This window comes from Primulina eburnea, chromosome 10, assembly GCF_022965805.1.
Source record: "Primulina eburnea isolate SZY01 chromosome 10, ASM2296580v1, whole genome shotgun sequence".
Taxonomy (NCBI): domain Eukaryota; kingdom Viridiplantae; phylum Streptophyta; class Magnoliopsida; order Lamiales; family Gesneriaceae; genus Primulina; species Primulina eburnea.
The window spans coordinates 31,481,694-31,508,232 of record NC_133110.1 but is presented as its reverse complement, the minus strand read 5'-3'; the positions used below and the strand labels follow the sequence as shown (position 1 = coordinate 31,508,232).

Genomic DNA, 26,539 nt, shown 5'->3' with positions numbered 1-26,539 from the left:
TCGCCCTTCTCTTTCCTTCCATCGTTTGATTTGGGGATTAAGGTTGTTGTACATGTGGGGAGGAAAAAAGAAAAGGAGTAATCGACTGCCTTCACAAAGAAATGATCATCTGAGAGGCACATGATGTGGGTCAACGTTAATCTTAACGTGAAAATAATGACATGGACCAATTCGGGAAGATTTTGAAAACTTGAAGGATTAATTAAGTAGTCAAAAATGAATAGAGACTGAAATGAGAAAAGTGGTAAATAATAAGGACGAAAATGAGTATCATCCCTCTAATTATTGTACTTAATATAAACTTAAATATTCACTCTATGTGAGAATGGTATTCTTACTCAATCTAATACTAAAACTTGACATTGTACACTTGTAGGTAAACAAATCGTGCAACAAGTTTTCGACGCCGTTTTCGGGGAGTGATTTTATTTGATTTATATTAATATCATCATAAAAATTATTGATCTTTACCGTATCTATTATCTCTAAGGTTGTCCTCAGAAGAAGATGTGGATCTGGAGTGTCTACTCCCCCAAACTTTTTCTCCTTGACTATGTTAATCAGTGTTAGCTTCCGCTCAAAGTTGTTAGCATTTATTGTTCCAAAAGCTATGCCAAAATAGTAGGTGTTGATCATCGACTTAAAATGCTCTCTAATTGGTATTGCTACATTGAGATAATGGGTCCTACCACTTATTTAAAATCTCTGGATAAAATATTAGAAAATCAAGATTTAAGATCTTCCCATGCACTACAAAACAGAGTAAAACAATTATTAAAAATAAATAATCTAAAATACTAAAAAAAATATAAATTAAAGTTACAAATAATGGGTAACGATATTAGTATAACTCAAATAAACCCACTTCTTAGCAACGACTCCAAAAACTTATTGCACGATTTGCTTACCCACAAGTGTATGGTGTCAATTTTTAATATTTAATTGAGTACGGATATCCTTATCACAGAGAGTGAATATTTAAAATTATATTAAGTATTGTAATTGGAATTGTTTCACTTTATTTCGAGAATTAAATAAGAATATGATTTGATTATTAACTATCAAATAAAATAAATTCGAGCGCACAAAAACTGAAAAATCAATGAGAGAAATTGTCTAGATGTGTGATTTCACTTGGTATGCACTACATTTAATTATTATTGGCATATATAATTATAAGTTCAACCCGTATACTAACCGAGAATTCTCAGTTCTTCATACTCCCTTTCCCAAGTGATATATAGAAATTCATCATCTAATATTTATTCCAATATCCTATTAAGAATCAAATAATTTTAACAGCCCAATAATTATTTTAATGGTTTTGATGGAGTTATATGTTTCCCGAATTTTATAAATACCAACAATATATTTTCCTATGGTTCTGTTAAGAATCCTCTCCCCAGAGTGAGATTTCAAATACATATAATAATAATTTGTGATCAAGTAACTGAACGCAATTAATTCAAGAAAACACAAATAAACTAAGAAGTAAATTAAATATATAAATCAAAGATTCGAAAACATAGTTTTTACCAAGCTATGTCGATCCCTAGATGATTAAATTAGTTCATGACGTAATAACAAATAATAATAGATCATGTTTCTCAACACCTACTAATAAATAGAAAACTAAGAGGAAAAGAAAGAAAAAAAGCAAATCTGAATTTTTGACTCCGTCCTTGGAAATGTGTTCTTCATCTTCACTCTTTGTTCTTCACGTTTCTTGCTCTCTACATTTGATGTGGTCTGGGGCTCTCTTCTTCTTTTTTTGCGTGAGGCTAGGGTTTTCTCTTTTTACATCCATGAAAGCTCGCAAAATTCGAGAATTCTGATAATGTTGGACTGAGTCGTGTGTGGGTGCTCATGGAGAATGAGCAGCTGTGCGCGTCTTTTTGCTATGTGTATTCATCTTCTTCGGGCTGTGCGACTGCGCGCTAGTGCTCTCTTCATCGTGGGAGTTCGGTTGCGCGATTGCGTAATGATATCACACAGTTGCGCCCTTGTTGCTGTCATACACTCTATTCTTACAACTTAGACTTGGTTTCCTTTCCTCGGCTCATAGTTTTCATTCAATTTCACCCCCTTTCGATTGTAAGTTATGTGCTACGGCTTGATTCCTGCAAACGACGTAACTAATACTAAAATGCGTAAATTAGCTCAAAAACTAGCCTAATCCATGTAAATCATAGGATAATTGAAGTGAAAAAATTGCACTTATCACTTCATGTTTTAGTTTTGAGAGTCCAAAAACTTGGTCAATCTCTCAACCAATTAGATGTTCAACATCTTTTTCCATAATGTGCCTAAAATATTTTCTAAGTTGCTGGGCTATCATTCACACTTTCTTGGCCGATAATATATTTTTGGTGAAAAAAAATGTCCCACCCAGGCATTGGACAATTGGGCCAAAATGTTTGTGTAAAGGCCCGTATTTCGTATTCATAATTTGGCGGAATTATTAAAATTTTTCTAAATAAATAATTATCTTGTCTCTTTTATATAAAGAAAAAACGTGTAAATAATTTTTAACTTTAAATTAACAGCGGAAGCAAATATTGTTTTCAACCAACAATTTAAAAATAATCCAACGTAAACATCAACTTAAAAATAATCCAACGTATTAAAACTGAGCTTGAATAATAAAAGGTGCATAAATTAAAACATGAGGTCCTCGGGTTTACTACTGCTGTTCCAAGATCGCTCCCTAGTCCACGCCCTCCGTCTCGGCCTTAACAATACCTACAACAATCAAGTCTAGTGAGTCTAAAGACTCAACATGTATATATCGTGAATAACAAATAAATATATCATAAAATCGCATGCAACTTAAAAATAAAGTATCGTAAGGCGTACGGTGAAAATCGTATCATGAATAATTATAACTACGTGCATATCTGAAAATCATATGTAAAAGCTTTGCTCCATAGAGCTCTGTCATAACATATCATATATTTTTTTTTGTAGAGATAATGTTTCTAAGCTAGTGGCCCATAACATAGCGTAAGCGCCTGATCAGACTAAACTACAGTATACTGGGCGGTAGAGATCAATCACAGCCCTTGGACTGGATGTCCGTACCTGAAAGGGGATCGGTTACGGTGATCGGAAGCGCAACGGAAGTTCAAAAAATCAAAATTTTGTATCAAAATTTCGGCCACCCCTTGTTTCATGTAGCAAATACAAATACACAACTATGTCATACATAGGGTGTAAGAAAATCGTTACCTATCAACCTCTTGAGGTTGATGATGGCACCAACCAAGTTGTAAACAACTTGGCTCTTGAATGGAAGATAAATCTACAAGCTCTCCTCCTTTCTTCTTGAATCTTTCCTTCAAATTAGGCCCACCACCAACTAGGTAGATCCCCTCATATTTTGCACTAGAAAAATATGAGGATTTTTCAAAGAGAAGTGTGTGTATTCTTCAACAATTGAAGAACACAAAAATGAGAGAAAAATGGAGAGAAGAAGAACAAGAATTTCGGCCAAGGCATGTGAGAATGGGAGTGAGTTGTTGTGTCTTGGTTGTGAGAAAAGCAAAAAGCAAAAGGTGCATGCCTTGCATTGAAAACTCAAAAAGTAATCTCCCAACCTTTCACCTCCCATGCATGCATATTATAAGGTTTTTTATCAAAATAAAAAACCATGGACTAAATTTAATTATCTCAAACATATTTGAGACTAATTAAACATTACTTGAATTTACCCAAGTCCCACTAGTTAAATAATTAATTTAAATTGAGCTCTACAAGACTCAATATAATTTAATTAATTCAACACTTGAATTAATTTAATTATTTGGACTCTACTAGGTCCACTAGTGTTTAATTAATTCAACATTTGAATTAATTTAATTTAGTCCATAATAATGTTTATGAAAATCACAATTTTCAAATACATTATTCACTTGGCCAAATTTTAATTTAGGAACACTTCCATAAATCAAAATTTACATTTCTCTCATAGAAGTCATACTTCTATTTTTCTTTACGCTTATAAACTCATTTATAAGTCGTTCAACACATTGAACTATTTTCTCCTTTATAGAAGTCATACTTCTAATTTTCCTTGCGCTTATAAACTCTTTTATAAGCCGTTCAACACATTGAACTATTTTTACTTCTCAACGGGATCTAGAAAGCTAGTACTTGTGTGGCCCTCAATGGTTCATCGATACAACTAGCCGTGGGTTCACATCTCCATGTGATTCGGACTAAACATGTCCTTATATGAGCATACCCCAATTGCTCCATTCTTATTTATCAACTCCTTGATAATAAGAACGTCAGAACTCAAGTCTGATAGTACCCAACTAATCATGTTAAACGCCTAGCAGCATCGCTTACATGATTCCCTAGGTATCAAATGATAGTGCCTGCAAGAACCATTCAATTATGGTTAGCGTACAGTACGGTCCCTTCAACTCATATATCCCGACCGATTCGACAACCATTGGTCCATCGAGAGTTGTCAATGAATCGAAACTATGTGTCATGTCGTAGTTGCATCGATGGTGTAATCTATGAAACCCTTTCATAATTACCACCATACTCTGGCCAGAGATTTCAACCTACATACACATGATAACACATAGGATATCCATACCCGAAGGTAAGCGGTGAATCCCCGACTACAATGCATCGACTCCTATGTGTTTCGACAGAACACCCAACCTTGCCACCTGATGACCCCATGAGAGTCGGTAAACAAGTCAAAGTGTAATTCTAGCACATAGAGTCTCAATGTTGTCCCGGGTCATAAGGACTAATTCTATACAACCATAAACCAGGACATTTCCACTCGATAAGGGAGAACCACTTGGAAAGTCCTTTTATGGAGGGTTGTTCAGTGCACTCTACAAGGAGCACCTATCTGCATGTTCGGACATCACAATGCCCCCTACCAATGAAACATGGTACTCACATCGCAGATACTAGTCTCGAACTCTAGCGGCCTATATCCTTCTTAGTGGCGGCTGAATCGACTAGGAACCGTTTAGAATATACAGTATTACAAATATGAGTTTCATGATACTCATCATATGAGCATCTCATATTCTTTCTACTATTTGTATATTCAAGGGCATTTTATCTATGCAACTAGCATAGGTATACAGATAAAGATGTGCCATAATAATTTCAAATATTATTAAAATAAAGATTGCTTATACATAGAGTTTCATTGTGAACACTCGGCCAACACTTGGCTCGACGGGCACCTACTCTAACAGTACCCATACATAATCATAACTGGTCGTGTCACCAGGCGGAGAGGTCCTCGGTTGCGCCTACCGACTTCCAAACCCATAAGCATAAGGTGGCCACAAGACATATAGCATATATCTCAAAAATAAATATTTTATATTTTTATGCACGTAATATAATTATAACTTATTTTTACCAGATGAGTTAGATCGTTCCCAGGATCGCTGCGACTTACTTCTAATATGTGACACATGCAAATAATCTAATCTTGATTTAAACTTGACAACCGAATTAAAAACTTAACAATAGAACCAAAAATGAGACTAATAAGACCACCCACTTGGTTTTTCAATCATGGTATCGTACTAACCCGAACCAACATTAACCGACGTTTAACCATGATTAAAAATACCCCAAACTTACTGAAAAATATGCATAAGAATTGTAAAACACGAAAATAGGTGAAAGGAATCCAAAAACATAAAACACTCTTTCGAGAGCCATTTTGGTATCTTTCACCGTAAATTCTCGTACGACCTCTAAACTCGACCAAATCACGAACGGCCAAAAACATGACCTTCCTAACTCATTGAGGTACTGTCCAGTCCAAGCCCATGGGCTAAAAGCCAACCAAGAACTCAAACCACCCCAAAAACCGTGACCCAAGTTCCTGTAAAATAAAACAGAAAATACAGCAGCAGCTATGTTGCTTATTAGGGTTGAAACTCTGAAAAATTTTGACTCTTGGCTTGAACCATCGACCCTAGACTCTTACCAACATCCTAAGGCATGGCTTGGACCCTGGCTAAGGGCTAAAAGCCAACCGTAAATCAAGCAATCACCTAGGACAATCTAAGCTCCTACCGAGAACACAAAATTCTGTAGTGTGATGTTTTGACTTATTTTACTGTCTTGGGTCGATCCATTGGCCATTTGATGGACCATGGCTCAATCTAGACATGATGTAGTGTGGTATGAACCATGACTAAAGGCTACAACCCGAACACAGACCACACAACATGCCAACACCGAAGTTCACTCCTACAGGTTTCAGAATCTTCAAAACCGAGGGACCCTTGCCATGTAAATGTAAAAATTTGATGAATCTGTGAATCAACCTTGAAAGGATAATTGGGTCACGTCCTAGACATGTTAAGGTAGTGTTCTAACCGTGGCTACAGCCCCTAGGACAGCCAGGGTTCGAGCACTCCTTAAACCACTCAATGACAAAGAAAAACGTGAACCATATTTGTAGTTGGTAGAAAAAGTTTGCTGTCATGCCTTTGTTTAAAATGTTTGGACTCAACCAATGAACCCACAACTCCCTAACACATGGTAAAACATTCCTAGGAGCAGCTTTGAGTGCCTGGAGAACGAGCCAACCTCCTGAACCACAAAGCAAGACAACCAACACCGTAAGACACAAAGTGGAAGCATGAAAAATTCTGTACCGAACTTCTTGGGTGTTTGCTGCTATATTTCGTTTTTCCTCCCAAATCTTGATCACATATTGATTTAAAATATCTATTATAACTTGATTGAAGAGTAAAGAAACAATATATACATGCCTGAAATTTGTTTTGAAGAAAAACAAATCAAAACGACAATACGACGCGACGAGACCGGAGTTGGTTTTCGCTTCTTGTTCTCTTACTGATTTTCTGCTACATTCACGATCTAAGCTGCTGCTCTTTCTGATGTTTTCGAAACTTAAGGTTGTAGGAAGTGTAAGGGATGCAAGAAAATGATATGGGAGGTCTTAAAGGTGTAATAATATCCATTAAGTTGGGGGTTACAAGTCTAGGGGTTGAGGGAATTTGAAATGCTTCTTCTTGCTCATACCAACCGATACTTTGTTCTCATTTTACTGCATGTACACGCTGATTTGCTAGGTTAGTGGCTTGAGTAGGATTAAGGTGCATTATAGTATTTGAATTAATCATAATTGGTGACTTAAAGGTGGAGAATGAATACACTATAGAAGTGCAATTAGAGATGGTTTGACTTGAGGGTTACCAACCTTTGAAATATTTTAAATGTGGGTTATTATTATTAATTTGCATTGTATATTTTTATTTAAACCTTGCATTTTAATTGTTTAAGATTTTAAACCTTCCTTATATTTATTTTAATGCATTAACAAATTAATTTAGTTTAGCATCTTGTTTAGAAGTTTTGCATGGCATACATGACTTCAATTTAAATGTTTAAATGCTATGTTTAATTTCTTGAATATATTTACCCTATATTAGTTCATCCCCAGTTGTTTACACATTTTACTTAAACTTTAATTAAATATTGAACCTAATAAAATTTATTTACTAATTTGATTTCCATTAACTAAATAAATCCTAAAACATTCTTTTTTTTCTTCAAATTAAATTATTTCTTGACTTAAATTAAATTTAGGAATAGGTGTCTTATTATTAATCTTATCTCAAATCTCTAAACTCCGGTCCGACCTCGCGTATTTATCTTGAAAAGATAAAACTAAACCTCTACCTTTAAAATAAATAATCATGATTTAAAACTTCATATTTAATTTAAATAATAGAAATTATGCATGGCTTATACGTAATCTAATTTTCGGGTTCTACAACTCTCCCCCCCTTAAAAGAAATTTCGTCCCCGAAATTAAATCTTACCGAATAACTCGGGATATCGACTCTTCATTTTTGGCTCAGCTTCCCATGTAGCTTCCTCCTCCGAATGATTAAGCCACTTGACTTTCACTAGTTTGATCATTTTTTTCCGAAGCTTTTTCTCCTGTCTGTCCAAAATTTGCACTGGTCTTTCCTCATAAGACAAGTTCGGAGTGAGCTGCAACGGCTCAAAATTCAAGACATGCGATGGATTCGCCATATAATTCCTCAACATGGAGACGTGAAACACGTTGTGTACTCCGGCCAGATTCGGCGGAAGAGCAACACGATAAGCTAATGTCCCAACTCTGTCGAGGATCTCAAATGGTCCAATGAATCTCGGACTGAGCTTTCCTTTCTTTCCGAACCGCATGACACCTTTCATCGGCGCAATCTTCACGAAAACATGGTCACCAACGGCAAACTCTAAATCTCTCCTCCTCTGATCCGCATAACTCTTCTGTCTACTCTGAGCAGTCCTCATCCAATCACGAATCTTGACTACTACATCAGCAGCCTACTGTAAAATCTCCGGACCCAACTCTGATCTCTCCCCCACTTCATCCCAATGAATAGGAGATCTACACTTGCGACCGTATAGTGCTTCATATGGAGCCATACCTATAGACGACTGAAAACTGTTGTTATAGGTAAACTCCACTAACGGTAGCTTTGATTCCCAACTCCCGGAGAAATCAAGAACACATGCACGAAGGAGATCCTCCAAAATTTGGATAACTCTCTCGGACTAACAATCTGTCTGTGGATGAAAATCTGTGCTAAACAACAACTTCGTACCTATAGCTGAATGTAGACTCTTCCAAAATGATGAAGTGAATCTAGGATCTCGGTCAGACACTATAGAAATGGGAATACCATGAAGTCTAACGATCTCCCGGATATATAACTCTGCATACTGGATCATGGAGAAAGTAGTCTTAATAGGCAAGAAATGAGCTGACTTCGTAAGACGATCAACAATCACCCATATAGCATTCGACCCTCTGACTGACTTCGGCAAACCGACAACAAAATCCATGGTGACATTCTCCCACTTCCACTCGGGAATAGGAAGAGGCTTGAGCAACCCTGCTGGTCTCTGATGTTCCGCTTTCACTAACTGACACGTCAGACACTCGGATACAAAACGTCTGATATCCCTCTTCATTACTGGCCACCAGTATAATAACTGCAGGTCTTTGTACATCTTCGTACTCCCTGGATGTATAGAGTACGGCGACATATGGGCCTCAAATAAGATATCTGCTCGAATAGAATCGCTGCTAGGAACCCATATTCTGTCTCGATATCTGACAATACCGTCTCTAACTGCGTACAGGATACTGCCCTTGGCTTCATCTCTCTGTCTCCACTTAGCCAACTGCTCGTCTGCTAACTGTCCACTGCGAATACGGTCTAGAAGAGAAGACTTAATCATCAAAGTAGATAGACGAGGAACTCTACCTCGAGGATATGTCTCTAGATCAAACCTCTGCATCTCATACTGAAGAGGTCTCGAAACCACCAAATGAGCCATCTCTGCAACTTTCCTGCTCAACGCGTCTGCAACTACATTAGCTTTGCCAGGATGATAGCTAATGTCACAGTCGTAGTCCTTAACTAACTCCAACCAACGCCTCTGCCGCATATTCAACTCTTTCTGTGTAAAGAAGTATTTGAGACTTTTGTGGTCGGTAAAGATCTGACACTTCTCTCCGTACAAATAGTGTCTCCAAATCTTCAATGCAAATACTACAGCTGCCAACTCTAGGTCATGGGTAGGATAATTCTTCTCATGAATCTTCAACTGCCGAAAAGCATATGCTATCACCTTCCCATGCTGCATCAATACCGCGCCTAACCCGAGTTTTGAAGCATCGGTATAAAGAACAAAGTCTACGGGTCCTGAAGGCATGGCCAATACTGGGGCTGAAATAAGAGCTTGCTTCAATGTGTCGAAGCTCTTCTGACATTCCTCGCTCCACACATACTTAACATTCTTCTTCGTCAATGATGTGAGTGGAACTGCGATGGAGGAAAATCCCCGAATAAACTTCCGATAGTATCCTGCTAGTCCAATGAAACTACGGATCTCGGATGCATTTTGAGGCACATCCCAATCTCTGACTGCTGCAACTTTCGCCGGGTCTACCTCGATCCCACTGCTAGAATTGACGTGGCCTAAGAACGTCACTTTCTCTAACCAAAACTCGCATTTGCTGAACTTCGCGAATAGTTTGTGCTTTTATAAGGTCTGCAGTACTGTGGTCAGATGTCTGCTGTGATCCTCTTGATTCTTTGAGTAGATGAGAATATCATCTATGTATACTATCACGAACTGATCAAGATACGGCTGGAATACACAATTCATGAGATCCATGAAGATCGCTGGCGCATTCGTCAAACCGAACGACATCACAAGAAACTCGAAGTGGCCATAACGAGTCCTGAAAGCAGTCTTGGGAACGTCGGCATCTTTCACTCTCAGCTGATGATAACCAGAACGCAGATCAATCTTGGAGAATACCGAAGCTCCCTCCAATTGATCAAATAAATCCTCTATCCTCGGGAGTGGGTATTTGTTCTTCACTGTAACGTTGTTCAACTCCCGGTAATCAATGCAGAGCCTCATCGATCCATCCTATTTCTTCACAAACAATACCGGTGCGCCCCATGGCGAAAAGCTCGGGCGAATGAACTCCTTGTCAAGAAGTTTCTGAATCTGTTTCTTGAATTCTGCCATCTCCGTCGGTGCTAATTTGTACGGCGCCTTTGAGATCGGTGCCGTACCAGGCATAAGCTCAATAGAAAATTCCACCTCTCGCACAGGTGGTAATCCAGAGACGTCATCAGGAAAAACGTCTAGAAAATCCCGGACAATTGGAACATCGGATGCTGATTGTTTGGGCATCTCAGGAACGGATACAAGAGTAGCTAAAAATGCTCGGCACCCTCTACGAATGAGCTTCCTAGCCTGGACACAAGATATCATACGCGGTAAATTAAAATACATGTCTGGCTCGAATAAGAATTGTTCCATCCCAGGCGGTCGGACGAGAACTGATCTCTGCTGGAAGTCAATCAAAACTCGGTTCCTCAGTAGCCAGTCCATCCCTAGAATGATATCAAATTATGGCATCGATAGAACGATCAGATCCGCATACACAATATTACCATGAAGTTCAAGGTCTATATCTCGGATCACATTAGTAGCTGTCATCTCCTCTCCAGAAGGCAATGCTACTGAATACGCTATGTCGAGCCCAATTGATTTGATCTTGAGAGAATTTGCAAAGGTTTCTGAAATGCACGAATGGGTAGCCCCTGAATCTATCAAGGCTTTCGTAGCTGAACCGGCGATAAAGATTCTCCCTGAAAGATTGGAATATTATGCTAAACCCAATAGTTTTACAAGAACTATGCTTATAGACATGCAAAGGTTAAAGTTATTCTAACCTAAATTCCCGTAAATAACACTGATTAGAGCATGCAATCCTATCATAAATTCTAAGTTCAAAATATTAACCCAAAACATTAAACTTCAAATACAACTTAAGGATTTACGATACCTGTCATGAGCATCGTCTCCGGGTTAGTCTCCGCAGCATGGAGAGCAAAAACTCTGCCTTGGGTAGGCAGATTCTTCTGTGGGCAATTCTTCAATATGTGATCAGTACTATCACATTTGTAACACTTTCTCGAACCATACATACAAGGCCCAGCGTGATGACGTGAGCACCTGGCACAGACTGGATACTCCACTGTCCTCAGGACGGCTCGTCCCTGCTTTTACTGTTGCGGCCCTCTGTGACGTGAGCACCTGGCACAGACTGGATACTCCACTGTCCTCAGGACGGCTCGTCCCTGCTATTACTGCTGCGGCCCTCTGTTCCTGGGTGGACCGTGGAAAGATCTCTTATTCTGATGCTGTGACTGAGGAGGACGGTGTGGTGCCTGAAATGGTCGTTTTCCAAAGCGATCGCGCTCAATATCATTCTGGTCTTGCTCTGCCGCTAGCGCTCTGGAAACACCAACATCATAGGTAGTAGGGCCAGCCACCCTAACATCACGGCGTAAGCTCGGCCGCATACCATTCAGAAAATGCCTCAACTTGGCTCCAGCATCGTTAGCAATTAGGGGCACAAAATGACATCCCCTCTCGAACTTACGGATGAACTCCGTAACAGTCAAGTGCCCCTGCCTCAGGGTCATGAACTCCGTAGTCAGCCTCGAACGCACCTCCTCAGTAAAATATTTAGAATAGAATACCTCTGTGAAGCGCGTCCAACTCAAAGTAGTCAAATCTAAAGCCACTGATGCTCCCTCCCACCATAGGCGAGCGTCTCCTCCGAACAGATAGGTCGCACATCGAACCCTATCTCCATCTTCAAGCCCCATAAACTCGAATATAACCTCGAGTGACTTAATCCAGCCCTCGCCAGCCATAGGATCGGACGTCCCTAAGAATTCCTTTGGTCGCATCTTCATAAACCGCTCATAGATAGCCTCCGGTCCCGGCTGTCTGGCTCCCAATGCATTGTTCCCCGCAAACTGTACGAAGAACTGAGTCATCCCAGCTAGCATCTGGGCATTCATGTCTGGTGGAGGAGGCGGTGGTAGATCTCTCTCCTAGTTCTCCCTTTGCCTCTGATCTTGGCCGTTCTCATGACGGCGCTCATCATCACCTCTCGGGCGTCCAACATGGCGTCTAGGAGGCATGCTGTTCCATAATTATAACCCATACGTAACCAACATGCATAATTCCACTATTTTATTTAAATTTAAGTAAACATTGCATAATCATAATCATGTCATAAAAAGGTTCATGCAATCAGGATGTAAAAATATTTCATGCTTCAAAATAAATGCGTAATCGTAAAACTTACAGACCGAAGACGTGACTTCATGAGTTTCTTGCGAGCAGTAGTAGTACAACCCTTTACAAGATCATAGGCTCTGATACCAACTTTAAAGGCCCGTATTTCATATTCATAATTTGGCGGAACTATTAAAATTTTTCTAAATAAATAATTATCTTGTCTCTTTTATATAAAAAAAAACGTGTAAATAATTTTTAACTTTAAATTAACAGCGGAAGTAAATATTGTTTTCAACCAACAATTTAAAAATAATCCAACGTAAACATCAACTTAAAAATAATCCAACGTATTAAAACTGAGTTTGAATAATAAAAGGTGCATAAATTAAAACATGAGGTCCTCGGGTTTACTACTGCTGTTCCAAGATCGCTCACTGGTCCACGCCCTCCGTCTCGGCCTTAACAATACCTACAACAATCAAGTCTAGTGAGTCTAAAGACTCAACATGTATATATCGTGAATAACAAATAAATATATCATAAAATCGCATGCAACTTAAAAATAAAGTATCGTAAGGCGTACGGTGAAAATCGTATCATGAATAATTATAACTACGTGCATATCTGAAAATCATACGTAAAAGCTTTGCTCCATAGAGCTCTGTCATAACATATCATAATTTTTTTTTTTTGTAGAGATAATGTTTCTAAGATAGTGGCCCATAACATAGCGTAAGCGCCTGATAAGACTAAACCACAGTATACTGGGCGGTAGAGATCAATCACAGCCCTTGGACTGGATGTCCGTACCCATACATAATCATAATCGGTCGTAAGTCACCGGGCGGAGAGGTCCTCGGTTGCGCCTACCGACTTCCAAACCCATAAGCAAAGGTGGCCACAAGACATATAACATATATCTCAAAAATAAACATTTTAAATTTTTATGCACGTAATATAATTATAACTTATTTTTACCGGATGAGTTAGATCGTTCCCAGGCTCGCTGCGACTTACTTCTAATATGTGACACATGCAAATAATCTAATCTTGATTTAAACTTGACAACCGAATTAAAAACTTAACAATAGAACAAAAAATGAGACTAATAGGACCACCCACTTGGTTTTTCAATCATGGTATCGTACTAACCCGAACCAACATTAACCGACGTTTAACCATGATTAAAAATACCCCAAACTTACTGAAAAATAAGCATAAGAATTGTAAAACACGAAAATATGTGAAAGGAATTCAAAAACATAAAACACTCTTTCGAGAGTCATTTTGGCACCTTTCACCGTAAATTCTCGTACGACCTCTAAACTCGACCAAATCACGAACGGCCAAAAACATGACTTTCCTAACTCATTGAGGTACTGTCCAGTCAAAGTCCATGGGCTAAAAGCCAACCAAGGACTCAAACCACCCCAAAAACCGTGACCCAAGTTCCTGTAAAAAAAAACAGAAAATACAGCAGCAGCTATGTTGGTTATTTGGGTTGAAACTCTGAAAAATTTTGATTCTTGGATTGAACCATCGACCCTAGACTCTTACCAACATCCTAAGGTATGGCTTGGACCCTGGCTAAGGGCTAAAAGCCAACCGTAAACCAAGCAATCACCTAGGACAATCTAAGCTCCTACCGAGAACACAAAATTCTGTAGTGTGATGTTTCTTCTTATTTTACTGTCTTGGGTCGATCCATTGGCCATTTGATGGACCATGGCTCAATCTAGACATGATGTAGTGTGGTATGAACCATGACTAAAGTCTACAACCCGAACACAGACCACACAACATGCCAACACCGAAGTTCACTCCTACAGGTTTCAGAATCTTCAAAACCGAGGGACCCTTGCCATGTAAATGTAAAAATTTGATGAAATCTGTGAACCAACCTTGAAAGGATGATTGGGTCACGTCCTAGACATGTTAAGGTAGTGTTCTAACCGTGGCTACAGCCCCTAGGACAGACAGGGTTCGAGCACTCCTTAAACCACTCAATGACAAAGAAAAACGTGAACCATATTTGTAGTTGGTAGAAAAAGTTTGTTGTCATGCCCTTGTTTAAAATGTTTGGACTCAACCAATGAACCCACAACTCCCTAACACATGGTAAAACATTCCTAGGAGCAGCTTTGAGTGCCTGGAGAATGAGCCAACCTCCTGAACCACAAAGCAAGCCAACCAACACCGTAAGACACAAAGTGGAAGCATGAAAAATTCTGTACCGAACTTCTTGGGTGTTTGCTGCTATATTTCGTTTTTCCTCCCAAATCTTGATCACATATTGATTTAAAATATCTATTATAACTTGATTGAAGAGTAAAGAAACAATATATACATGCTTGAAATTTGTTTTGAAGAAAAACAAATCAAAACGACAATACGACGCGACGAGACCGGAGTTGGTTTTCGCTTCTTGTTCTCTTACTGATTTTCTGCTACATTCACGATCTAAGCTGCTGCTCTTTCTGATGTTTTCGAAACTTAAGGTTGTAGGAAGTGTAAGGGATGCAAGTGAATGATATGGGAGGTCTTAAAGGTGTAATAATATCCATTAAGTTGGGGGTTACAAGTCTAGGGGTTGAGGGAATTTGAAATGCTTCTTCTTGCTCATACCAACCGATACTTTGTTCTCATTTTACTGCATGTACACGCTGATTTGCTAGGTTAGTGGCTTGAGTAGGATTAAGGTGCATTATAGTATTTGAATTAATCATAATTGGTGACTTAAAGGTGGAGAATGAATACACTATAGAAGTGCAATTAGAGATGGTTTGACTTGAGGGTTACCAACCTTTGAAATATTTTAAATGTTGGTTATTATTATTAATTTGCATTGTATATTTTTATTTAAACCTTGCATTTTAATTGTTTAAGATTTTAAACCTTCCTTATATTTATTTTAATGCATTAACAAATTAATTTAGTTTAGCATCTTGTTTAGAACTTTTGCATGGCATACATGACTTCAATTTAAATGTTTAAATGCTATGTTTAATTTCTTGAATATATTTACCCTATATTAGTTCATCCCCAGTTGTTTACACATTTTACTTAAACTTTAATTAAATATTGAACATAATAAAATTTATTTACTAATTTGATTTCCATTAACTAAATAAATCCTAAAACATTCTTTTTTTTCTTCAAATTAAATTATTTCTTGACTTAAATTAAATTTAGGAATAGGTGTCTTATTATTAATCTTATCTCAAATCTCTAAACTCCGGTCCGACCTCGCGTATTTATCTTGAAAAGATAAAACTAAACCTCTACCTTTAAAATAAATAATCATGATTTAAAACTTCATATTTAATTTAAATAATAGAAATTATGCATGGCTTATACGTAATCTGATTTTCGGGTTCTACAGTTTGCTTATACGGCCATATATTTTCTCGCTTTACCCATTTGCAACAATAAACACAACATTGTACTGATTGAGTTGGATTGTTTGTTTTGGGAGGAATAGTCCAAGAAACCAATACCCCCTTTAAATTTCAAAGTGAGATAGAAAAAGAATGTCTCCCACTGATCTTCCGTGTTTACAAAATCTCCTTTTAATTCTCCTGTAAGGAGTTTCAACACAATCATCCAAATTCCAAATTCCCAAATGAGAAGCCCTAGCCCCAAACAAATCTTTCACTCTACTCTCTTGGCTCATTGTATTCTCTCCACTCTCCGGCTCACAACTATTTCTGTCACCATCATCTCGGTGGGGTGTATTCAACGTAGAGATTTAATGACTTTCAATGATTTTTTTTAAATGATAGATTTCCATGGATTTGGTATATTTTTATTGACTTTTGTAGAATCTTACAGATTTATAAATATAATTCCATGGACTTTTGTAAACTTTTTGCAAGATTTTGATAGATATTTGTAGACTTTTTGCAAAAAAAATTACAATTCAATTTAACAAAATCAAAATTTCAATATATATTATTTCTTCTAACTAGTAATTATTTAACATAAATAACATCTTCACTTTGAAATAAATTTACTTATTTAAAAGGTAAATATATTTAATATATGAAAAAAATCACAATTCAATTTAACAAAATTAAAATTTCAATCCACATGTCTATTTAACATGCATAAATAATTAATCAATAAAATTTTAATTTATAAGCATATATAAATAAATTTAATCCATATAGATAAATAGCTAATCAAAACATTATGAAATTTGATAAATTTTAAGCAGTTTTTTTATGAAAAAAATCTAATGTTCGTTATTGCGAATATGATCAACGTCACTCCACATTCTGTTTGCTATAGTATCTCTCCATGCATTTGCATTTGCTCGTTGTTGTTCTTCAGTGCCAAATATTTGATCAAAGTTGTTATCATCATAAACTTGTTTTGATGAAGGCTGTGGAACTTCATTCTCTGGTTCAACTGAAAATTCATCAGACCGACACTTCTTTCGAAGAAAATTGTGCAATCCGGCACAAACCAATACAAGCTCCGCCTGTGTTGTATATGGAAATGGAGGACCCGTTTTGAATATTTTGAACCGCGATTTAAATATACCGAATATCCTTTCAATGACGTTTCTCAAAGAGGCATGACGAAGATTGAACAAATTTTTTGCATCTTTAGGGTGACGACCTTGGCCAGTGAATTCTTGGAGATGATAACGAACACCTCTAAAAGAAGCCAAGAATTGACGTCGATTTGCATATCCACAATCCACTAAAAAAAATTTACCTATCAAACATTATTTGTAGAATCAAGTAACCAATGAATAAGATATATAATCTTGAAAAATAAATTTTTTTTAGATGTATAGCATATAGAGCAAAAAACATACCTTGTGGCACTTTAAGCCCGTTATTTCTTGATAAAGCATCTGCCAATATGTTTGAATCATGGGCAGATCCCTCCCACTCACTGAGCACATAAATAAATTCTAAATCAAAGTTACAAGCTGCTAAAACATTTGAGCAATTGTCTCGTGACGATTACGATAACTGTTAGTATCATGCCCAAACACTGTTGCTGGAATATGAGTGTCATCAATAACTCCAATGCAATCCTACAATAAGAAAAACATAATAAAAATTGTGGTACTTATAATAATAACAACTAAAAAGAATTTAATCACTTACTTTAAAAAAGGATAAAATCTTGTACTCTCTCTTATTTTTTCTGGAACTCCAGATCCAGGTTTGACCATCATATCTGCTGCAATTCTATTCAATGCTCTCAACATTTTCTTGAAGTTTTGGCTAGTATTGTATTGTGATCAACCGAATATTTTACGAATCAAGCAATATCGAGTATTTTGACCAACAACAAGTAAAAACATGGAAATAATTTCTTCAATACAAATATATCTTGTATCTTGCAATGGTTTTTTTTCTCTAAGGATGTTGCACAATTTTAAAAATACGTTAGGGTACATTCTATAAATTTCTCGAAAGTTTGTTGGATCCTATTTTAATATTTTGTGGATATAACCGTATCCACTTGAAGTTATTGGTCGTCTATTTAAGGGACGATGGACACGTTCGTCATTCATGCTAGTTATATGCTTAGTTAGCACATAGAAGATCCCAAGAATTTACCTCAACAAATACCTAAAATTTTCGTGTAATTTTTCTTTGAATTCCCCTTCTTCCATTTGATCTTCTACATCATGTACGTTGATATATGACATTTTAATGAACCACCTGATATCAGATAAGGAATTAGAATAAAATAAGTCTATGAATTTATTGAACATCATTCCATGTAAAACTCAAAATTTATATAAATAATCCAAAAATCCGCAATTATTTGAAATATAAAATATCATAACATAAGACGAACTATAACATTTGAATCCCATTTTATTTCCCATCCGTAATAACAGCCGTTAAGAGTTATTGAGAAGATAGAAAACCAGATATTTTCCCCTGGTCGAGTAATGTCCAGTTGCCCCGACATTATTTCCCTCCAAGAAATTAGTATACCAACGACCAAAAAGCTTCTCATATCTTTCAAATCTTTGTCGTTCTAGTATACAGATGGGGTGATACATTTTCAAGTGTTCTTTCAAATAGCGTCATTTTTTTTTTCTCTCAGATTCATGGAAAATCCATCAACTCACCATGATTTGAATATATGGAAATCATAATATATTTTTTTATCAAATCAATAACGATTCAAGAAAAGATTCATACTTTTGAAATTTGGAGAAACCCTTGATTTGTCTTTAGAGAGGAGAAAACACCGTCTTTTGAGTGAGAAAGAGAGATATATGGGTGAGAATGAGAAAAAGCTGTTTTTTATTCTATTAAAAGTCTACCAAAATCTCTAGGGTGAGTAGAAGACAATTTTTGAGTTTTTATAGTTGTACCTAGAGTTTTAAGGTTTGTACATAGAGAATTATATTAGAATCATTATAAATCTATGGAAATATTGGATACCTATATATTTTTATAGATTTTTAAAAAGTCAAGTTTAAATACCACTATACTTTTCACGACTCTAGAAAAATCTAATTTGGATACCACAAAACTTTTATAAAGTTTATAAAAGTCTATGTTCAATATCTCTAGATTTTTAAGCTCTACAAAAGTCAATAAAAGTAATTAAATTTAATAGATGAATACACCCCTCCAATTTTTTATGTCTACTCGACTACATGTTGCGATACCACCGTTCGATCCATCTGTTCGATCTTGTTCATCGCTTGTGCTTGTTGCTTCGAAGTTGCATGGCCCTCTATTACAGGTTCTCGCCTCTCGGCCTGGGTCAATAAAAAATATACGATTCATTTAAAATTTAATTAAATAAAAGGGATTTTGACTTTTTTAAATCGAGAAAAGGGAGTTGAATAGGTTAGTCAGATAAGATCATTAATTAGCTCGTTAAAAAAAATGAAAAGTGGGCCACTCTTCTACTTCTAATTTATTATATTTTTTTTAAAAAAATAAAAAAATGGAAGAGTGGGTCGCGAAGAGCACGACCCACGCGACCCACTCTTCTACTTCTATTTTTTTAAATAAATTTTTTAAAAAAAAATAAAAAAAAATGAAGAGTACTTCTAATTTTTCAATTTTTTTTAAATAAAAAAATGAAGAGTGCTCGACCCTCTCTTTTAATTTTTTTTTTATTTTTTTACGTTTTTTAAATAAAAAAATAAAAAGAGTTGGTCGAGTGATAATGTTAGATGTTTGGTTTAGGGTTTTGTTTAGGATTTAGGGTTTGGGTCGAGTTTGGGTCGAGATGGGTCGAGTGGGTAGAAATTTTTAATATTTTTGAGTTTTGATCATTTTATAATATATAATTCACTTTATATATGATTAGAATGTAAATATGTATAAAAAAATTTATTTGTGTAAACATTATTTATATGTTAATTTAAGTATGTTAGTTAAAAAATTCATAACAAGTAGAAGAATGTATCTCTTATTCTAACAATGTGGGTTGAATTTATACTCGACTAAAAATCTTAACAAATTTTATAATTCCACTAAAATTCATAACAAATTTTATAATAATAGAACTAAAAAAATTCATAACAAATTTCATTACATATTCACTTTAATGAATGTATATCGAAGCATATGAATAATGAAATTAATGTTTATTGTATATAAACATTAACAAATTTTATAATTCTACTAAAATTCTTAACAAATTTTATAATAATAAAACTAAAAATAATCATAACAAATTTCATTACATAACAAATTTCATTACATATTCACTTTAATGTAATGAATGTATGTCAAAGCATATGAAATTAAATTAATGTTTATTGTATGTAAACATTAACAAATTTTATAATTATACTAAAATTTTTAGCAAATTTTATATGCTTCTCGATCCATCTGTTACAATATATATATATATATATATATATATATATATATATATATATATATATATATATATATATATTGTATATATATATATATATATATTGTATATATATATATATATATACAATATATATATATATATATATATATATATATATATATATATACAATATATATATATATATATATATATATATATATATATATATACCCATCTCTACCCACGCGACCCTGCTTTGGTGGGTCGCGTGGGTCGAGTATAATCTCGACCCAATTTTGTGTCTCGGCTCAGTTTTGATTGAAATTGTTATAATCTTAGCACATAAAATTAAATTACCAAATTGAGTGTACTGCACCAAATATTCTATCTCTTTCTCATTTAACAATGACACAAGCTTCTTACAAATCTCAACGTATCTTGATCCTAAAATTAACTTACATTCAAAAAATTGATTTCTTCCAAATTTAGCAGGAAAGTAAACATATAAGAAACAAAAAGATTATTAGTTATATAAATTTAAAACAAAACAAAGATTATTAATTATAAAAATTTAAAATTAATGGATCGTGTCACGAGCCATGTATCGTGAAATCTTCACGTCACGACTCTCGGGGTCGTGAACTCACGACCCTGGGTCGTGAAGCCCACAACACTGGGTCTTGTGCTTCACGACCCAAAGTTGGGTCACCCAACAAAGTGTTGGGTCGTGAAGCAACACTTGTGCTTCACTGTGAAGCACAGTGAAGCACAAGTGTGCTTCACGACCCATGAAGACTTGTGCTTCACAGTGAAGCACAAGTGGACCGACCCAACAAAGTGTTGGGTCGTGAAGCAGCACTTGTGCTTCACTGCTTCACGACCCATGGGTCGTGAAGCCTTGTGCTTCGCGACCCAGGGTCATGAAGTCGTGGGTCGTGATACATCTTTTGCTTTCACGATTCAGGGTGAATCTTTTCATTCTTGGGTCATGAACACTAATGAGATCCAATAAATTTTATATCTCAAAATATTTTTTTTTTTAATATATGGTTTTGTTTTTTGGATTTGTTGTTCGTGGTTAATTGTTAGCCAAAAAATGAGAGGATGAAAAGTTAAGAAGAAAAATATTTTTTGTGAAGATAAAAAATGAAATAAAATTTAAAATTGAGTTGGAAAAGATAGAAAAATTGAATCGAGTGAGTTTTTTTATTTAATTAAATTATAAATTTTATTATATATAAAATTAAAATACACTAATAAAAAAATTAGTTTTTAAAAAAATTTTAAACAAAGGATAAAAAAATAAATTACATTCACTCCCTTTTTCTACATTCACTCCCTTTTTCTTAATAAACTCTTCCGTGACTCCCTTTTTCCTCATTTTCCCTCGCCTGCTCGCCCCTGATATCACCTGGTTCGTCACCCTCACTCCCTATGCCGATCGCCCAATCGCGTAGCCAATTCAACCCATAAATCACTTTGAGCACTATTCCGCCTTAATGGTGGTTGAGAATTTTGCCCAAATGAGAATCCATTAAAATTTTGTTGCTGCCATCTGCTATCCCATCGGACGCCGCCAAAGGTACCACCGCTAGCCACCTTCCATTGCCCTCAATTTGATTTTTTTTATATATATTTAAACATTTGGATATATAAAGTATTGTAGAAGTGATGCTCTTTACCTAGGGCTCAATTGTTATCGTGGCTCCTAGCCTCTTTTGTGGTTGATTGTAGAACTTCTGGTTGGTGTCCTATTCTTGATACCATGGAGTTGTTGAAAGAAAATTGGCCACAATCGGACAAGGAACACGTCATTTTCCAACACTTATAGCCTCAGAAAACAACTCAAGTAGAGTGTCTGACAAAATGGAAGAAACTGTCACATTTCTCGTGATATTTGTTGACTTTACTTGTCGAATATAGATAGTACACTTTTGCATCCGTTTGAACCCCTTTCTCAGCATGCACGCATAAAAATATTATTCGGACCACTTTCCCAGCATCCATATATACACATTTCGCTTCAATTGGGTCTCTTTTTGCATATACTTATATGAATTGCACTAGCGTGCAGTGATTCTGCTTTATTTATGGTGATTGTGGATATTCTTGGTGAGTTGTGGATGTTGGTGTTATTTCGGAGAGTTTGAAACCATGATGATATTTGGCCAGTGGTTGACCAAATTGTGACATTGTTTGATGGTCTTAATTGATGCGTGAAGTTTCTGCGATGTGGGGTTGCTCCTTTTTACACCTATCTCTGATTTTTGTGTTGGTTTATGACCTTGACAAAGAAAACACTATCATGTATTGTAGGTATAACTTCTTATCAATGTGTTATGGACTTCTATGGGTAATGGCCGAGTTGCTGGATCTGAACTTTGTATTATTTGGTTCATAAATATGCAACTGAAGTTACTTCCATAGCTCAAGTTACTAGAGCACCATCTACACCTACTGTGACATGTATATCTTTGGCTTCTCTAGCTTGTTCACTTTGTGTAAGCCTGTGTATTTGAGTATTATTCACCAATGGTTGGCCTTCCTGTAACTTTTCTTGGTTGTTGCTCGATTAGAGAGTTTGATGTATTAATATATTGTTGCAGCTACTTCGAGATATGGATCAACCTACAAATCCAAGAACTCCCCCACTAACATTTCTATGAATTATGATTAGCCTACAACTCTTCTTCATTGTATATATACTTGGAGGTTTTGATGCCAATAGTTGTTATCGGATTGGAGATTGACACACCCCGTGTTGGCCTGAACTCCTCATATCACTTGGCCAAAGATTGGTGATTTCTTGGAGATAAACATGTTATAATGGGTTTGCAACATAGATAATTCAAACCTTTTACTCGAGACTTGTGTGTCACATTTAATCTGAATCACATTCCACTTCCCAATCAGTCATTTGTGTGTATGAATCTTTCTTTGTATATTATGCTTGTTGGTTTTGTCCAAAACTATAGTAGGCTATATGTTGGGCATATTCCCTATAGTGCTTGGCAAAAAATTGGCCACTTTAAGGAAAAATTCCTCGTATGATAGCAAATGCAACCAAAAGGTAAGTTATAATTTTTTTCTTTTTGTGTTATTTCACTTGGGTCACACTTCTCCAGGCCAAGCAGTCACTTCAGTTGGACACTTTTTCACACATACACGTGCATTAGAATTATTTTATTTATTTTTCCTGAGAAGTATTGTGGTGTGTTGTTGGATTGTGATTTGATGATGGATAGGTGATTTGGTTGTGTTGGAATCAAAGCCATGTATTGGCCTGAACTATCTTTTCCTCTCAGAAATCCATTAAGTTGGTTCTAATTCCCTTCTATTATTCATTTATTCAACTCATTGTAATTCAACACCCCAATCCATATGATCACATACATGTCAGCTTCTTTGACACCCTGTAGGCCCAACCCATACTTCAATATTGTGTAATTTTCGTACCTCGAGTTTCTTGAAATTCTAAATTGGGCAATAATTGAGGAAAATATGTTCTTTCCATGGTTGTTGTAGTTACAGCCAATTCCCCTGAAATCCTCGTTGTCATTAATGCTCTCAATTACCAGTCTTGAGCTACAATGACTGATGTCTGAAGAACTCCTGAAAATGATCTAGGGTTCCTTTGGTTCTGGTGAGTTAACTCATCGGGGGAGTATACACTCCCTTGGTCTAGTAAGAATGCTTTAGAGTAACATGTTGTCACTTTAGCTTGAAATTCATCATCTTCTTTGAGATGTGTCGGTTCCTCAGTCCAAAGGCCGTGGGCTCCCACATATCTCTGAATTGACTCCCTTGAATCATTATGTTATGATTCATGCTTCTCTTCTTCTCACCATCAATATGATTACTACTTCCTTTCATTTAAAAAATCTTTCTTTTAGGAACCCAACATTTCTTTATTTCCTTCTTTGGAATTATGTGCTCATCATTCCCTTTGATGTTCACTCCCAAGCCTTTTTCTAGGATTTTACTCTTATTGCTCTCTTCTTGCATTGATTCCTTATGCATGGACTCCGCAAGATCTTCTTTCATCAGCTTGAAATTCTATGGAAATATCACCATTCATGTATCACAATCCACTGAGATTTAAAACTTTCGCAAACACAATTCAAGTGTTTTGCTTTTTTCCACATCTTCTTCCCTAACTGATTCATTATCTTCATCACTAGCTTTATCCTCAGTAGACGATCTACTAGATTCAGACTTGATTTTTATATTGCAAAGATCTTCCCTCCTAGAAGCAGATCAACTACAAAAAAAGGCCAAAGACAACAATGAAAAACCGTTGTCATAATTCTTTTAAAACCGTTGTTAAAAGCACTGTGGTTAAAGGGTGCGCTCAAAGACAACAGCGAAAAAACGTTTTCGTAGACGTCTAAAGACGACGGTGAAAAACCACTGTCGTAGGTCTTGTAAAACCGTTGTTAAAGGCCCTGGTTAAAGGGTTCGCTCAAGGACAAAAAACCGTTGTCCTTGCATTGAAAAATCGTTGATAAACTAAATATTGCGACGGTTTTTCTAAAAAAAACCTTCGCTAATAGCGACAGTTTTTCATATGATTGCCATCGCTAATTAGCGACAGTTGGTCATATGATTTCCATCGCTAATTAGCGACTGTTGTTTATATGATATTCGTCGCTAATTAGCGACGGTTTTTCATATGATTTCCGTCGTTATTGTTTGACGTAAAATAAAAAAAATTACTTTTATAATTTAATAAATCTAACAAAAAAAACTTACCATCTTACTAAATTAATATTATTTATAATCTTTAACACTTAGAATTGAAGCGAAATTAAAATCGTGGAAGAAAGAAAAATTTATTGTGGAAGAAAATGACTTAGGACGTAGATATTTATAGACAATTTGCGACGGTTTTTGTATAAATCGTCGCTATTAGCGATAGTTTCTGATTAAACTGTAGCTATTAGTGACGGATCTTATTAAACCGTCGCTATTAGAGACGGTTTTTAAAACAACTGTCGCAATTATTAAATTAGCGAGAGTTATTTCGTCGTTCATTTAAATGAAGCGACGGGTTTTTTTAAACCGTCAATAATTTACAAATGCGGCGGTTTCATAAAATCGTCGCTAATTTAAAATTGCGACGGATTTATTAAAACTGTCGCTAAATATTAACCGATTTTTTTGAAAAAAAAAATCGTCGCTAATTTTTTTTGTTAAAACTGTCGCTAATTTATATAAAATCGTCGCTAAATATTAACCGATTTTTTTTAAAAAAAATTAGAACTACGACAACGTTTTTTCAAAACCGTTTTCGTTCCCTGAATAACCTTCTTTTTCGTGTCCTAATGAGTGGATTAGAAAAATTTTGTGCTGGGCCACTCTTCAAGCTTCACCAAACTCTCTACGAGTAGGAAGCACAAATCATATTCTTGTTACCCGGTCATTATCAGCTATTTTGGACTGAACTTGGCTCATGTATTCATGTCTACCTTGTTCAGCAGATTTCCTCTCAAGTTCTGCTCTTCTTGAATTGAAGCAAGATGGATTCTTACTATCATGGTAAATCCTGGATCTTTTTTGACACAACTCCCATTGAAACCACTAGTTTTTGTCAATTGGCCTTCTCAAGAAATATTAGTTTCTCGGCCCAGAAACGTGGACTCGCAAATGTTTCTGTAATACTTATGTTGAACAAATCTCACCCTTTTTTCATTATTTCTCCTGATGACTTCAAATATTTGGTATTTCGGGATCCAATACTTCTTTATTCCTTTTTTCCCCTGAAAAATATTCTAGAAAAGCCAACAATTCTTATCAGTATGATTAAATACATGATAGTACTTAGTGTAGTTTATTCCTTTCAATACCTCCTTGGTTGCTTGTGCCCCCAAGCTATTGCACCGGAATTTAGTCCCTGGTAGCCATACATGACCCCATTTTCAAACTCTTCAAGTTGGTATCCAGGATTATTCACTACACGCACATGGTTCATGGGTTGATCTGTATTTTCATTTTCGTCTCACCAGGCACTTTCTCCCTTTTTTGTAGTGGTGTGAACCCTTCCTCCTAATTAGGGAGTATAATT

General features: G+C 35.9%; 1 protein-coding gene and 1 long non-coding RNA gene across 2 annotated transcripts; one reads left to right on the top strand and one right to left on the bottom strand.

The window, feature by feature from the left end:
• Positions 1-16,903: 16,903 nt before the first annotated feature.
• LOC140802843 (uncharacterized) lies at positions 16,904-17,896 on the bottom strand. Its single transcript, XM_073158461.1, has 3 exons — positions 17,793-17,896; positions 17,495-17,574; positions 16,904-17,391 (listed from the first exon to the last, which is right to left on the bottom strand). The coding sequence occupies exons 1-3, from the start codon at positions 17,894-17,896 to the stop codon at positions 16,904-16,906; spliced, it is 672 nt and encodes a 223-aa protein (XP_073014562.1).
• A 3,963-nt stretch (positions 17,897-21,859) lies between these two features.
• Positions 21,860-23,514, top strand: LOC140803891 (uncharacterized). The gene is made up of 3 exons (XR_012111973.1): positions 21,860-22,057; positions 22,792-22,976; positions 23,082-23,514. It is a non-coding gene; the product is annotated as an uncharacterized lncRNA (long non-coding RNA).
• The last annotated feature ends 3,025 nt before the right edge of the window (positions 23,515-26,539 follow it).